The sequence below is a fragment of the Cicer arietinum genome, chromosome 7 (assembly GCF_000331145.2).
Source record: "Cicer arietinum cultivar CDC Frontier isolate Library 1 chromosome 7, Cicar.CDCFrontier_v2.0, whole genome shotgun sequence".
In the NCBI taxonomy this organism is placed as follows: Eukaryota; Viridiplantae; Streptophyta; class Magnoliopsida; order Fabales; family Fabaceae; genus Cicer; species Cicer arietinum.
This window is the reverse complement of record NC_021166.2, coordinates 13841471-13857810: the sequence shown is the minus strand read 5'-3', so window position 1 is coordinate 13857810 and position 16340 is coordinate 13841471. Positions and strand designations below refer to the sequence as shown.

At 33.1% G+C, this 16340-nt stretch overlaps 2 protein-coding genes across 3 annotated transcripts; both read right to left on the bottom strand.

Moving 5' to 3' along the window:
• Positions 1 to 143: 143 nt before the first annotated feature.
• LOC101506676 (uncharacterized) lies at positions 144 to 11660 on the bottom strand. Of its 2 annotated transcripts, none has more exons than XM_004509095.4 (12): positions 11232 to 11660; positions 11051 to 11152; positions 10843 to 10941; positions 6960 to 7069; positions 6680 to 6815; positions 4285 to 4383; positions 3596 to 3683; positions 2893 to 3332; positions 2647 to 2823; positions 2334 to 2531; positions 1436 to 1762; positions 144 to 538 (listed from the first exon to the last, which is right to left on the bottom strand). In XM_004509095.4, the coding sequence occupies exons 1-12, from the start codon at positions 11493 to 11495 to the stop codon at positions 446 to 448; spliced, it is 2133 nt and encodes a 710-aa protein (XP_004509152.1). In that variant the 5' UTR covers positions 11496 to 11660; the 3' UTR covers positions 144 to 445. The 2 variants fall into 2 exon arrangements, with proteins under 2 accessions (XP_004509152.1, XP_004509153.1); XM_004509096.4 differs by having other exon boundaries at positions 10843 to 10923; positions 11232 to 11659.
• A 2905-nt stretch (positions 11661 to 14565) lies between these two features.
• Positions 14566 to 15999, bottom strand: LOC101506355 (uncharacterized). Its single transcript, XM_004509094.4, has 3 exons — positions 15529 to 15999; positions 15309 to 15438; positions 14566 to 15098 (listed from the first exon to the last, which is right to left on the bottom strand). The coding sequence occupies exons 1-3, from the start codon at positions 15907 to 15909 to the stop codon at positions 14872 to 14874; spliced, it is 738 nt and encodes a 245-aa protein (XP_004509151.1). The 5' UTR covers positions 15910 to 15999; the 3' UTR covers positions 14566 to 14871.
• Between the last annotated feature and the right edge of the window lie 341 nt (positions 16000 to 16340).

Sequence of the window (16340 nt, the reverse complement as noted above, 5' to 3'; positions counted from 1 at the left end):
CAAGTTTTTATCACAATCCGGTTTACAATTTTGCTATATGAAGAAAGCATTTACAAGTTACAACTAACACAATCGTATTCAAGTTTTTATGAACAATGCAAGCACGTAGACAGAATTATACTCTGATCATATCCAAGTTCCTGTTGTGACAATCTTAGCATATGCAAGTATTATTGATCTTATGAAACCATTTGAAACACACCAATAATTATTGCTTTACTTACAACTTTCTCATACTAAAACTGAGAAATATAAATGAAGAGATTCTGTACAGAGAATAGTTTATGTCAAATTCAGTTTTAAAACGTTACACCACAACCTCCTCTTTGCAGCTACATGTACACGTGTTGGTAAAAAATATCACAGATTTGAATAAAATAATATAGAAAAAATAATTTAACTTGTCTGCATATTAATAAACTCGATTTTCCTTCCTAGGCAAAGCCTACGCAAATATCTGCTGAATTACTGTCTCCGCATTTCCGTTGTATTGGGCAAGCAGATGGATAGCATCAGCCCTAGGCAAAGCTAAAAACTCCTGCATAACATGAAAGAGAAACCCGGTAAGCATATACTATTATTTTATTGTACCTGCTAGTGAGTGTGAACTTCAAAGCTAAAGTACTCCCTAAATTGCGAATATCAGTATAACTAATGGAACTAAAACATTGATATTACTTTGCTTTAGCCATGAGAGAGAAACCACTTATGTATTTATTCTGATTTGGAACAAATACATCAAGTTTCATCTGTCCCATTTTTGTTTATATTTAAGGCCGAAGGACATATTTGTTTATCCCGAAAAAAGCAGAGAGAAGTCACTATATCATAGTTACACAACCAAGGGAAAATAATTAAATGTGAACAGAATATCCTCCCAAGTTAACTTGCAAGAAAATTGAAAGGGTTTAAATTTTTCGCAACACATAAGACATGGGGGATTTGGCAATTGGCATGCAAGATAACATTTGTGAAATTGCATAGGTATGTTTTTCTTCACCTGATTAAATAATAAATGATACTTGATGGTGGTTGGGGTGAGAGAGTTAGGGAGTGGAGTGATAAGAAGGTCAAGGCTTTAACTCAACCCCCTGTAAAATACTAACATTGATGAGACAAAATACTAACAGAAAGAAGTAAAATCTATGTAAAACCCATCGAAACAAATTGGAAGAATTAATGAATATTAGTGCCTCTATTGTGTTTCCAAACAACTTCCAAGTTGTGAATTACAAAGATTTACATACAAAATCAGTGCCGGTAAAAACTAGAACACCTATAAATATAAATGTATTACGTGTAGATGTTTAAATGTTGCAAAGAAAAACATGATTGGGAGATATCAAACCCGCCAAAAACTTAAGAGCATTATGACATGGTTGCATTTTTGCAAGGAAAAACGGAAACAAATTGATAGCAAGAATTCATAACCTACCATTACTTTGAGTATTGCATTTTCATCACATATGACATCCCTGGAAGACACTTGGGTTGGACTGTTACCATCCTCTGACATTCTGGTGCCTGAAGATACTGTAACCTGAGAAGATCCATTTGTGCAGCTATCGACACATGACTTGGACATAGATACTGGAGCAAGGAAGGTAGTATTAGCTTCCTTCAAGGAATCGATCTTCAAAAGACCTTCAAAACGATCTTTGCACATTTGAAGTTTAAACCACTCATTGTGACTATAAAGTGTGGCTCGCATTATTTTCATAAGTTGAGGTTCTTCAATACCTAGCCTCCGACCAACTGCAACCTATTTAATATGAAACAAGCATTTAATATTGTAAAATAACATAATAGAGTGAATAATGTTCATATTGTATTGAAATATTAGTAACTAGAAAATAACAGAATAAAGTCCTCCACAGGAAAGCTTTCAGGTACAGAACACAGCATGAAAAGTATACCAACGGGAAACAAAATATCACACACTAAAGACAAATATGGTAAGGATAAGCTATAAATACTGTTTGCACCAGATAATTTATTATTATTTCCAAGTCAATATTATTAACGATTGCTAAGCTGTTGACACTAAATTAGTTTGCCATTTGTGAATGTTATAAGCTTTCAACACATATCGAGCATTAACAATCATAAACTATACGAAGTCCCTTCCCAGTTACCTTCTTTCTCTATTATTACTCCTACACATATATAATGTTAGAATGAAGGACTAGACTTGCCAACAGTCCTATCATGAATTTTCACTGAGAAAACACCATGAAAGAGAAATCCCGTCGACATGGAAATATAAACAGATGTATTTCCAAGAGCATCTTCAATAGTAATAATTGACTTGTTTGATTAGCAAAATAATATACCTGCAGAGACGCAGCTAGAGCATGTAGAGGTAATGCATTTCCAAGAGCATCTTCATTTGGTCGTAATAAAGCCAAGAGAGTTTCTTTTAACGGCTTTAATAAAACAGGATCACTAGAAGCTAAAGGACCCAAATGGGAGCAAGCAACCTTTAAAGCAGCATTATAATCACCAGAACTGACCAACTTGAGGAACTCAACCTACAGCCAAGAATCCCACATATAGATCACATTAATGGTGATATTATGCAGATGCTAGCAACAACCCCAAGCCCTCTCCTATAAAACAGGATACAGTGACATAGAAGCCACTCACCTGCTTGAGTTGAAAGAGCAAAACAGTGTTCTGGCCAAAGAAATTTGGATCAATGGTATTGACTTCTTCAACTGCTTCAGCAGCCATTCCTTTGCTAGCCAATTCTTTCATACCCAACAGAATCTCATATTTATCCTCCACATTACTAACGTCGAGTACAGAAAGCTTTTCAGAGCCCTGCAAAACAATATTCTGTCAATAATTGAACTCCTAGGGAGAATAACATCAAAATTATCAAACAGATACCTGTTTTTCCTTTGATAAAGTTGAAACAGTGGTACTTATGCTATGTTCTTGCTTGTTATGCCCTTCCAAATAAGCACTGGCCATGTAACTATTGTCATCATATCGCCCTCTCCATCTTTTACGCTTTGTCCTTTCTCCATTTCCAGGCAATCTGCTTCGATTCAAAACACTTGGATCTTCGAGGTGCTGCGATCCACTGGTGCTACAATCTTCATGAATACTTGCAAGCTCAGAAGAACATCGTACTTCAAAATCTATTCCTTGCATGCTCGTCACATCGGCATTATTTTCAGGAGAACCATCCATCTGAGCATTGGTAACAGAAGTTTCACCATCAGAATGCTTACTGGCATTACAATCTAGCTCGAGAGAACTATCCCTTGATGAACAATCTTGTTGGTTGGGTTTAACAGGTTCTGGCACTTGTTGCTTCCCAAATGCTAAGTTCACATAAATTGAGTAGAAATGATCAAAATAGGATACAAAAACATATTTAATTGGAACACCACAAATACTGTAAAAACTCAGAAATGACCACCTTAAAACATAAATCCAAAATTTGAGTGGAACTTGATATCTAATGCAAGATTAATGATCAGAAAATTCCACAAAAATTACAAAGTATTGGAAGCTAATAGCATGGAACTATTTCTACACATAGCTCACTCACGCAGAGACGTGTTCAACAGAGGAGATTTTATACCAGAATCGACAATGCCTCTGTACACACAATACTCCCGAACAAGTTGATCAAGGAATGGAACATCCAATCTCATCCGACACAATTCATTCTGCAACAAAAAGATTACAATAATGAAGACGTGAAGGAAAGGTCAACCTAAAAATTAAAGAATTTGCCAATCAACCAGTAATCAATATTGAAAGAGATTAAAATCATTCGGCAATATCTTGCACTAACAAACAGCTGTCTTTCTTTTTCACCCATTTATGTTTGAATCCCTTATCCCCTACTGCTGACATGGAGAGGAGATTGTTTCTTAGGTTTGAAAGTGGAAAAACAAATTAGGAGAACATTTTTTCTTAGCTTTGAATATTGATCCTTTGATCCAGTTAATACATGAAAAAACAGTTTTCTTAAACCAAATTTTCTAGAATCAGCAACGATCGAAAGTCAACAACAGTATAATGGAGTGTTATTTGGGTGATGATGCAAGAAAATATATTAACCTCAGGACAGGAGGACTTAACTATACAGCAGAATCAAAAGATGCAATGCTAGAAACTAACATTTTAAATTTAAGTTTTTTTCAAAAACAAATATAAATTAAACAAACAAAAAAAGTAGAAGTAACTTAGAATTAAAAGGAACGGTTACAGGTTAATATTTAAAATGGAGCCAAAAGCAGATGAGCTATGACGATTATATGTAACCTGAAATGCCAGGAATAGATCACCCTTGGCGAATCTCAAGCTATCTATTGCCCCTTGTCTAGTAAGCTCTACAGCATGTGCAAGAGCCTGTATATCCACCTGTATTCCAGAGTCAAACATTCAGCTTCAGGTTAAGAATGAATGATGCATGCATACACACACATGAAAAATAGGTGCCTGATTATCATTATAAAAACGTGGAAATGTATTTGTAAATGTTTTCATAAATAATGAGATTCACTATTAGTTACACGTGACGTCTTATAGCACCCTCACATAACTACAGTGTAAAACAAAGGAAAAGAAAACAGCAGCAAAGAACCAGGGAACCCGTGTGTGTGTGTGTGTGTGCATCTCTAAAAGGTGTGGTCAGAACATTCTGGGTTTGCATTGTAACAACCTGATCATGTGGCAGATTGGGTAAAGGAAAAATTGGATAATGGGATGAGAACTAGTATTTATTAGAAGATTTAGGGAAGATTCCCTTCCCTTATAAAATAAAATGCAGACCAGTCTGTAACCTCCCTGTCCCAAAGCACCCAATTCTCTCACAAATGACTAGGGCGCATCAGGATAAGCACTTATTCAATAAGCCAAGTGATACTTGTATAAGAGCTCATATATAAATTGTTTCTACAACAATAGGTAAGCAAATAAGGAGAAGCACAATTAGCAAAAAAATAAAATAAGGATAAGCTCTCTACATACACTGAAAGTTACTTCATCAATAAGTTATTTGAAGCAGCTTATGAAAATAAGTTGAAACCAGTTTATGAACATAACATAAGCACTTCCAAACACTTACGCAACCAGGGACGGACACACAGGGGGTCATCCAGGGGCTGCAACACCCCCTTAAAGTAACATATATACATACATACTATATAATATATATTTTTCTCAAATAACCCACTGCATTATTATAATATTATATATTAACTACTATACTATTATTCTTTAACTTATCATATGTTATTAAGTTATTTAATTATATTTTCAATATTTTTAAAAAAAGTTATGATAATTTAATGTAATACAATATTTATTATTTAAAATTAAATTATCATAACTTTTTTTACATAATATGTAGTATTATTACTCAAAAAAAAATTATTATTTATTATTAAAACAATCTATGGCTCCCCTTCCGTTAGATCTCTGAATCCATTCCTGTATGCAACTGCTTATGTCATAAGGTAAGTTAAAACAAGCTCCTCCAAACACCCCTAGATATCTCCACCTCTCCCCATATTTATAGGCACATGTCAAATTCATTTATTTCATCTATCTCAGTCCAACTAACATAACAATCACCTAAATTTCTCAACTAACAAACCTATCAACATTCAACATTCTCCTCCTTGAAAACTCACCTAGTCCTCAAGGTGAACTACTTGTTGAAAACAAAACCCCACCTGGGTCCCTATCTTTGGAACTTAATGATGAAAAAACTCAATTCACCAAAATCCTTTGGAGCCTAATGATATCAAAACTCAACTCATCAAAATCTTTTTTTGTGCCGCTAGCAGTAGCAAAGTTGAGGCAGTGGAGGTTTAGATGGATAACATGAGCTGTGCTCCCTATTTTGTCAGTAACATGAGGAGTGCAAAAAAGGGATATGGGTCTCGAAACATGTTCTGTAGTCCTACACGCTAGACTTCACTAATTTCTAATCAAAGAATTAGGTGTACCACTGTTCTGTAAGGCCCATCGTCTTCGGGCATCAAGTTCCCAAGAATTTTGTTCATCTTAAACAATTTATTGCACTATAGTCTCTGTATTGTAATACAAAGTCATCCACTACCATTGTTCTGCTGCCTTTTCCTACAGTTGCCTCAAGTCCAACAAGTGATGCTCCATGGATGCGAGGGTTCAAATACCAGTTGATAAGAATTAGTATTTTATTAGAAGATTTAGAGAAGATTCACCTGATTACTAATAGAATGCAGATCTGTGGGTTTGTAACCTCCCAACCTACACTAAGGCCCCGCTTTTCTCACAAATGACTATACATGTCTCACACTCCACCTCACCAGTCATTTATAGGCAACATGCATTATTTGTTTCTTTGGACTGTCAGCCCAACTAAACCTAATAACTCTCTCACCTAACATTACAGAACTACATGGAAATGGAATAAGAAGAGAAAACAGGGTAAGAAAGAACAGAGAGGAGAGGTTCAGAAGGATAGATCATGGCCTTTCAAATGTGTTGGACCTATCTGTACTTATTTGAACCAAATTCTGTTCAATATTATCCTTGAAAATCCATTTACTGGTACTGTTCAAATGGTGACACATACAACATGATCTATACTTCATATTATCTCAGAAAATCAATATTATTATGTCCAAATGTCGTGAGACTTAAGAATTATACAGCATAGATATCTCACCTCATCAAATGGCGGTACTTCATACAATATGTCCTGTGGTGTTGCAGGTGGGTCACGTTCCTCCAGGAGCAATCTTTCAGTCAAATCAGAGATGGGTGATGTAATACCTTGACGTAAACAATATGCCCTGTGTATGCTATAAAAAAAAAAGGCAGGAAAACCAAAAGAAAAACATAACGTCAAATTTGGCAAAAGAATTTCCAATATAATTGTTTAGCAATAGAAACAGCATCATTTTCCCATTTAATACAAACTGAATGAGATGAAGGTGATGGACAACCTTATCAAATATCTCAGAGCCATTGAAAAAATTGGATCATAAGCATTTAAATGAGCTCTTAACATAGAAGACATGAATCCAGCTAAGTCAAGCCGCCTTCGTTCAGACCACTGCAAGATAAAGCAGCCACGATATGAGCTTAAACATTTATTCTTGAAACTCTAACGTTTTCCAAAAAATAGGTAGATAAAATTTCCATCATCATTATGAATGGAAGTTTTAAATCAGATGGTCTGAAAACATTAAAAGATGAAAACGGGACAGGAAATGGCATGTTCTATCTTCTGTATTTTTTTCTACCAAAGAAAGAGATGATTTTGTACAAAAGTATCAACCCTCCCCTGCCAAAAAAGCCACTCAGTCATAAACTTGCAACTAACTCGACTTGTCCCTCTTTCCTAATGGTAAACATGTCAATAGGTGGCAAATATGCACAAACAACAGCACTCTGAGGGGCCATATCATTAGAAAACAATTGACAAGATGCTTCCAGGTGAAGTAGGGGGCAAAAGTTAGCTTGTTGAACAAAGAAGAGGGGCACTGAGTTGGGGTACAAACAAGTTAAATCAAATCAGGCCGTTCAAGACCAAGCTTGATATGTGAAATATTAGAGACACTACTCAAGCTTGGCTTGTTTGTTTTGTCGAGTCAAATTCAAAACATGAACTTGTCCTGCTCAAAATATGGAATTTGAGCTCAACGTATTCTGCACGTTTCTAGCATAATTATTTTACTTCCCTTCATCCCATCTGATCTTATTAAAATGGTATTTAATAAACATCATAAGTCTAAACACTAGAAAATAAAGTAAAAACAGAATTACAATTTACTAAATACTGTAATAGAAATAATTAGATTATTATCATATACATACATAACCTTCCTCCTCCAAGGTTACAAATTTTTTGTGATTGAAATTTTAAATCTATATAGACTAGAAGGAAGGGTTTAGTCATGTTAAACTTGGCCTTCTGTCAGTATGTTCTCAACTCTCAAGTTATCTCCAATAATCCTTAAAATTTGACTGCAATTAGAATATTTGGTTAAGATGGCCTTAACTCACTGAAGTTGAATCAATCCTTAGCTTCCATAGATAATAAATCTGGACCCTTGGGCCGTGAGACTATAATGAACCTAATTTCTTTTTGTTTGGACCAGCGAGTTGGTCAGGAAATGGGTTGGGCAGATTGGTTGGTATCAATATGCATATGGAAGTATTGGGATATATTAGATTTTTAGGGCTAATCAAACTTTTGAGGAAAATTCTTATTCAGTTATTTTTTTATGCAAAATTACACAAAGTTGGGCCTTATTTTGTGCATTGGGCCATTTCCTGTGTGTATTAATGGGTTACATAAATCTGTAACAAACTTGCCCTGTTAACCCAATAACTCGTTTTTACCTGCCCATGTCACCAAATTTTGAAATGGGTTGATCAAATTCAAGTGGGTCAAGGATTGTTGCCCAACCCTACCTGCCAATTCTGGTGTGCGGAGCTCGACTAGCAAGTCCAAGACAGTTCCAGTTCCACCACCATTTGACATCCTACTTTCTCCACAAATGAGCCTGGGCTAGCAGTTTGGCGAACGTTGAAGGCCTGCACAACACCCATCTCACGAACTTTAACGTGATTCTTCTCGTCTTTCCATCTTTTCTTCTCCTTGAGACTCGGCCTGTGAGACCCAAATCTCTATTAGGTTCTCCCTTTTCTGTTCCTCTCGTTTATGTTATGCTATTGTTGTGACCCATGATATCAAGTTTCTGTCCCATCTCAACCTTCTACACTATCCCAGTCATGCCTTTATTAATGAGAAAATGGCACTCAAAAACTCCTACCAAGACAGTATCTGGCTTCCATTTGTTCCTTGTCATTAGTTCCTCAGATTTTTCTCCTGCTTCATCTCTGCTTTCAATCTTCATCTTTACACCTTAAATTTCCTTTCCATTTTTGGTTCCCCTTCTAGTTCCAAAGATTCCTTTTGTTCCATTGGTTCTCGGCTCTCATCTTCAAATTCTTCTACATTTTTATATCCTTGCTCCCGAAAACCAAAATCTTGAAGGCAAGCCAAACTTCTTGCTGGAACCACTTGAGCACTACCCACCATGATGAGTTGTGGTAGCTCTCTTTCCAAGAAGACCACCAACTGAGAGTGCCCCTTCTCAATGCCAAAGAAGCCACGAACTTCATCTTCTCACGTACTCTAGGAGCTTCAAAATACTGATTTATCTTTGAATAAGCCATTTTTCCCATCAAATGTTGGAATCTTCTTGAAGAACGAGTGAACGACCCCCATAATGTAAAGATTAGAGCTCTTCTACCAATTGTTCTAATTGGTTCAAATTAACAATACAAAGAATATATCTTCATAAAATGATGTTCAGAAAAAATGTATAGAAAGTATGTATTTTCCAGAAATATTCAAGAGATTCAGGACTCTCCTTAGTCTTAACTCTAATTCTCACCCCAAACGACCCCAATCTCAACCACTTGTCTAATTGATACGCAACATGCCTTATTTATATCTTCTAATTTTCCCAACCTAACCAACTAACTAAGTTCCTTAACCAACAGACTTATCAAATTATAATTATCTCTATTACCTCAATTATTTATGTCAAATCTTTGTAAAAATTGAAAATTGAAAATTGAAAAAATAATATAATTAAATTGCTCTTATTTTCATATATTTCAAATGAGTATAATAACATTAACTTTGATGTTGCTAGGAGTATACATGCAATATACTCATGTGCCATGTCAGAACACTGCCACAGCAATAGTTCTAGATAATAAGTTCTAATCAATGTTGGGGGTGAGTTCATTGTGCACATAATAGTATTTTAGGTTTCCCACAGGTATACACCATTATGCTGCAAATAATTGGTGTCAAACGATAGTGCTGCTTTTGCACACCAACTTTTGTTTAAAAAAAGGTGTACTCCATTGGAGCCAATCTTGTTTGAGGCACCTCAGGCACTAAATATGGGTATCACTTCCAAGTTCCAACAGGGATTCAAAATTTTGGTTCGCTGCAACGTGGGAGACGAGCATCTTCCGCTAGACCCCAACACCCGTTGTGCACATAATAGTATTTAAACACATGTATGTGAGCATTCTATAAGCAAGCGACCTTTTCAATACTCTACAACTCTAATTATGAAGAATAAAAACAAATAGTGATGTATAAATAATTGATACTACCTCCATCTTTGAAGTGTCATTTACAATAACAACACATTAAGAAGGTATTCCTATATTCTATACAATTATTAACTAATCACGTGAAGTGAAGGTAAGGGTATAATCAACTAACTAGTACTCCAGCTGTCTCATATTAAGTGTCATTTAAAAAAAAATTAAGAAAATGATTAGTTGTGTTGATTTCTAAAATAAAATAATCTGTAATAATATGTAAAGATAATAAAATATGGAGTAGTTGAAGTTGTGGTAATGAAATAGTTTGCAAGACTATTTAATAATGTGAGGATATTATTGAAAAAAGTTAATAAATGTTGTGTTTGCATTCTAAAATGACAAATAATTTGAGGCTGAAAAAAAATCCAAACATGACATTTATAATGAATAATTAGACGGAGAGAGTAATTAATGTTATCATGAACTATAAAAATGAAAACAATGATTCTCCTAATAAAAGACACATAGGGAGACAGCATCAATTATTAAATAACACAAACAAAAGCATTAAACACACAACAGTTTACGCATAAGTGACAAAAATATACAGATTGGCATACTACAAACTTGACACAAAAAGGAACAGCTTACTGAACACCATCTTCTCAATATACTACTAGCTACAAAATCAGTACGCAGGGACCCTGGCCGGATCAAACAGACTGTAAGAGTAGAATTGAGACCTACCTCATTTGCCACAGGAGAGGTCTTATCTTCCTTGTCATATATAAATGCGAGCAGAACATGCTTGAACTCCTCATATGCTTCCTTAATTACAAAGATAACCTTCAGAACCAGGCATTGAAAAACAACAACAAGAACAACAAAAACAGATGAAACAAGAACAACAAAAACAGATGAAACAAGAACGCGTTAAATCTCAAAATTCATATACCGGATAAGCATCGAGTGCACAGGGAGCAAGAGCTGTCCTCAAACAATCAATAGCAGAGTCACGATCCTCACTCGTTCCCTTCCGAAGAAGCTCCACAAATTTCTACACAGCAACGAGAATTAAATTCATCACAATACGAACGGCAAAAAAAACTACAAAATCAATATAGATAGACATGGACCTGTTTGTGCAAACGGAATAGAATCCTATGATCGTTGAGGATGGAAGGAGCGTGGAGGCGGAGGAGATCGACGGCGGCGTCAATTGCGCCGGATTCCAAGGAACGTCTGATCTGGCGAATGATAATTCTGGAATGGTAAGAAGAAGAGGAAGGAGATGAAGAAGGAGAAGGTGCAGAAGAAGAATCTTCAATTAGGTTTTCCAATTTGGCGAATTCGATTATCACAGTATCTAGCGCTTCCCAATTCACCGGCGACGACTCCATTTTTTTTTTTTTTTCTGTGGACGCTTCTCGAGAAAATTTGGTGAGATTGAGAGAGGAAAAGAGAGAGGAAAGGGGGGGTTATTGTGTAATTTTGTTGGTTGGAAGTGAATTTTCTTTTGGAGTTTGGATGGGAAGAGAGATTAATCGATTTTTAGGTTGTAAAAAGAAAAATAGCAAAAATGGCGGCGATGTGCGGTAAATATAGATTGCGGTTCTGGGAATTTATACCTCACTGCCAGCTGTCTCTTCCTAAAGGGATATGATATTATTTGTACCAACTAATTGAAAATTTTAAAAAATTATAATTTTAAACTATTCAAATTAATTTCTTTTATTTTTACATTTTGTTGTTTGTAAATTTTTAGTGATTAATTTAAAAATATATATAATAATTAATATACAAATTCTGAAATATAATGTCATAATTTTTAATTTAAAAAAATTATAAGAATTATTACATGATTCATAATTTATAAAATAAAGAGATAATTTAAAATTCTTCAAATTTAACTTTCACAAAAATTTCATAAAATCTCTTCATTTTAAAAATTTCCAAATTTATTGTCAAAATAAATTAATTTGCATCGAAGTATTTAAAATCTCTCAAAGAATTACATTCCTTCAAAAAATTATCTTTGTATCAAAATTAATTTATCAATAGTAAATTTTACTAATTTACTATTGAATGTGAATATTTGTAATATGAATATCATTATATTTGTCTATGTATTCATTAACTAATAGACAATCAAAAATTTAAAATTTCAAAGTTATCAAAATTTTATTTTTATAATATAAAAAATTGTATAACAAAAAGTATAAAAATCTAATTGGTCCAATGGTTTTTATTCTTAAACTCTAAGCTATAAATAACATAGTTCTTTTTATAAATATAAATAACATAGTTAATACTAATATAAACTATTTGCTTTATTTTTTTTTCTTTTTTAATAAATATTTTATTTGAAGTCTCCAATCCTTGCATTTATTGCTTAAAATATAATATGGACACTCGAGCGTGAAGTTACACCACAATACAATTTGTTTAATATATAACTTAATACATAAGTTCAAATTCAAATGAAAGAAAATATAATGAATCTTAACTCACAATGTCATGTTTACATAATATTTATAAGTGTTTTTTCTTTTCCTTTAACCTTGGTTATCTCCTTAACTAAAAACAACAACAATAGAAAGGATGAGACTATGTCTCAATGAGTACCAACATAACATAGCTTGACTCCTTAAACTAAAATGTATAATCTTTAATAATTTTATTCTATAATATGTGAATTATAAAAACAATTATATAGCTTTGTTAACTTATTCACCTCAACTGCAGTTGTTTTAAATACATGGACTTAGGCATGCTAGAATAAATTAATAAGATGCATAACTATTTTTACACTATAATTGTGAAGGTTGCATAATCCATTTCTCAGATGTGAGTCAGTCCGAGAAAGTATAGAACATTGTAACCAATTGTCTAATTACGATAATTGATGTCTCAATCATCCAAGTTACAATGAAGGTTGAATTTATAATAAAATTCTGCTCATTGCTATTAAATACTATTTTATTATAAAAATATTTAAATATATATATATATATATATATATATATATAATATGTCTATTTTCTTAATTTAACATTATACTTTCTAATATATTTTCTATATTTCCTTTTAACTTCTTATGACTCATGAAAAGAAAACTTTATCTTTTATCTGAAACACACCCCTAAAATTCTACGAAGCAACCGAGTTCATAAAATCACTACAAATTATAAAATTGATATAAAACTATGAAACTTCACAATATTAAATTACTAGGAGTAAGCTTTTCAATGCAATTAAATTACTTATAGCTTTTCATAAAACAAGTTCTTATAGTTCTTGTTACACCACTTTTAACTTAGCTTTGTGATAATCTTTTTGTGTATAATTTACTTCAACTTTGACTATTCATTTAAAATATCAAAAGTGCGACTTGAGTAAACTACCACTCATTGAAAAACTTATAATGTCTAATTTATGAATATAATTTTCATCTTTCAAGCTAAGTTCCTAATTAGTAAAGTTTGTCAAAATAATACATAAAGATTGTAAAAATAGAGCAACAACTTTAGTATAATTTGGAAACATTTTTATCTATCAAATTTCAATTAATTTTGTGAAAACAGTGTCTATTTCGACTAAAATTTAGTCTAGTTTTTAATGGTATCAAAATAAACTCCAAACGATTTTAATAGAAAAAGTTATAGACTAAATACCAAAGGTACTGCATACAAGATTTGAGAGACATCGACAACATTTTTATATACTTTTAAAAAATGTTATATTTATATTGCATTAGATGGATTGAACAAACTCCTTTAGTTATTCTTCAAAAATAAAAAAATAAAAAACAAATAGACATACTTATTTTTTAACTAAGTTTAATCACAAACTTTTTTTTCTTCAAACATTTTATTATTCTTAACTTTCATTTTGGTTAATATAATTAATTTTTAATAAAAAAAAAATACAATCAATTTTCATTTTTATCTTTTATGACTCATGAAAAGAAAACTTTATAACTTATGTTTTATTACTCAACTACCCTTCAAATTTTACTCTATAACGATTTTATCCTTCCCATGTCTTTATTAATTTCTTCCCTCCAAAATTTATACAAACTATTAAGACAATTCCAAAGTTAACTAACAAACAAATATTTCTTAAATCTATCCTTCGCAATTCGATATTTTTGTTATTTGTTATTATCCTTTCTTATTTTACTTTCTATGTAATTTTTTTTATCTTGCAGCTTTAATGTGATTAGACAGGCATGCCTACTTCTATTAATATTTGTTTATGTATTACGAAAAACAATTATTTGAAAAATGTCAGAAACACTACTTAACAAAAGTTAAATATTTAAATTAGGAAAAAGAATATAGAGAGAAAACATGAACAAAAAGTCGCACTCTTAACATATACTCCGCTGTTCTATCATATCACAAAACATAGGGGAAACAAAAACAAGGCAACAATACATGATGCGTCACGGTCACGGAGAAAGAATGCTGTTCGAATAATCTGTATTTAAATTTTATTCATTTTTAATTGTTAAAAATAATAAAAGCTAAGGTTCCAACAAGTCTATAGATAATAATAGCTTGTAAGTGCCGCCAAAGATTGAACAGAAATCATCAATCCACCTAGACTGAAACATCAATGAAGTCTAATACAAAGTAGTTCTAACATCTATGGTGCTTGTACTTGTCACTGCCAACATCTCATCAAATCAGGGAGTTAATCCTGTTTATTTGGAAGCTTCTGCATTTCTCTCGATGAATGCAGTTTGTCGAATCTCATATGTTGTTTCAGTGATCACTCAGCAACTGGTGCTTGGTTTCCCAAACTTGTTGGAACTATTTTACAAATCGGCATGTTTTCGTTCTTACTCAGAAGTTTCAAGGATGGATGAACCTCAATATCACGCATGAATATCTTATCTTCAATATCTAATTTGCTGATATCCACCTCAATTTTTGAAGGAATGTGCTCAGATGGACAAAGATATTTTAGACTAGTTCTGATCTTATTCAAAACACCACCTGTAATATATTTAGATTGTATTAGCAGTAGAACAACATTAAATACCCAATATCCCTACCAAAATAAATAAATCTAACCGCAGTCCTTCTATATAACAAGAAAACATCACGAAGGAGTTAAACTAATATTGATGGTTTGAAAGCTCCATAGAAAGAGTTACTTTAAGTTTACATATTTGATCAACAAATTCAAAATAAAAATGGAATTACCTTTCTGAAGACCAGGACAAACATCTTCCCCTTTGAAAACAACAGGCACATCAACCTTCAATTCAGTACCGTCTTCTGCCCAAACAAACACTAAATTCAAAATATTCCCACTCTCTTCATCCCTATGAATCTACACACCACAAATATACAAAATCTAAAATCACAATTTCAAATTTTAAATAAAATAAAAAATATGTAACAGACAAAAAAGAAAGTAAACCTTGATAGGTAGAACAGTTCCAGTTTCGAGCAAATGAGTGGATCCGGATCCAGCACGGATTTGTAGCGGAAAACGTGTGGAGCAGAAGAAAGGAACTTCGATTTCATTGAGTACGGCTTTAATCTGTTTCTTCTCGACGGTGAGCAAATGCTTCCTCGACGTGGATCGAGAGTCGGAGTTTTTGTCGAGAAGGTTCTGGAAGAAAACGACGGCAGGTATTCGACCTTGCATTCTATCTCTGGCGGCAACTTTGCTTCCAGTACATTCTCTCGGAATTGCTTGGATTGTGTGGTAATGGCTACGGCGGAGTGCTGATAAGTATTGACGGTTTGCCTCCAATGTTCGGAGGTGGCCGGCGGCGGAGCGCGACCACTGTGCCATGCGGTCCTCTCTCTTTGCAATGCGGTCTTGAGATCAGGGTTTTAGGTTTTTGGGCTTTTCTTGGGCCTGAGCGTTACAATTTGGAAAATTTCGACCTATATCTACATTTTTAATTTTTGGGCTTTTTAGTTCTTTATTTGTACTGATTCATGAAATTAGTCACTCTATTTTAAAAGTTTTTAATTTTAGTCTTTTTTTTTCTTTCAGATTTTTAAATTGAAAAATAACTATTTAATATATTATTAATGACATGACATACAATTATATGATGTATAATCATTTAAATGCATTAATTATTCATGTTACTGATTAAATTAAAAATATGAAAAAATTTCGAAATTAAAACTTAAATTTTTACGGCATTTTATTCCAATTTAATGAATGTTAATCATTATCATATATCACATTATTTAAACCATATCACGTCATCA

What these genes read in the sequence shown, in the direction of transcription:
- LOC101506676 (XM_004509095.4), bottom strand. Translation starts at nt 11,495, where the DNA reads ATGGAGTCGTCGCCGGTGAATTGGGAAGCGCTAGATACTGTGATAATC. An exon ending in ATCTATTCCTGGCATTTCAG is followed by an intron (nt 3,684 to 4,284) that starts GTTACATATAAT and finishes TTTTTGTTGCAG; the next exon opens with AATGAATTGTGTCGGATGAG. An exon ending in CTCTAGCTGCGTCTCTGCAG is followed by an intron (nt 1,763 to 2,333) that starts GTATATTATTTT and finishes CATATTAAATAG; the next exon opens with GTTGCAGTTGGTCGGAGGCT.
- LOC101506355 (XM_004509094.4), bottom strand. Translation starts at nt 15,909, where the DNA reads ATGGCACAGTGGTCGCGCTCCGCCGCCGGCCACCTCCGAACATTGGAG. An exon ending in GAACTGTTCTACCTATCAAG is followed by an intron (nt 15,439 to 15,528) that starts GTTTACTTTCTT and finishes TGTGGTGTGTAG; the next exon opens with ATTCATAGGGATGAAGAGAG. An exon ending in TTGTCCTGGTCTTCAGAAAG is followed by an intron (nt 15,099 to 15,308) that starts GTAATTCCATTT and finishes AATATATTACAG; the next exon opens with GTGGTGTTTTGAATAAGATC.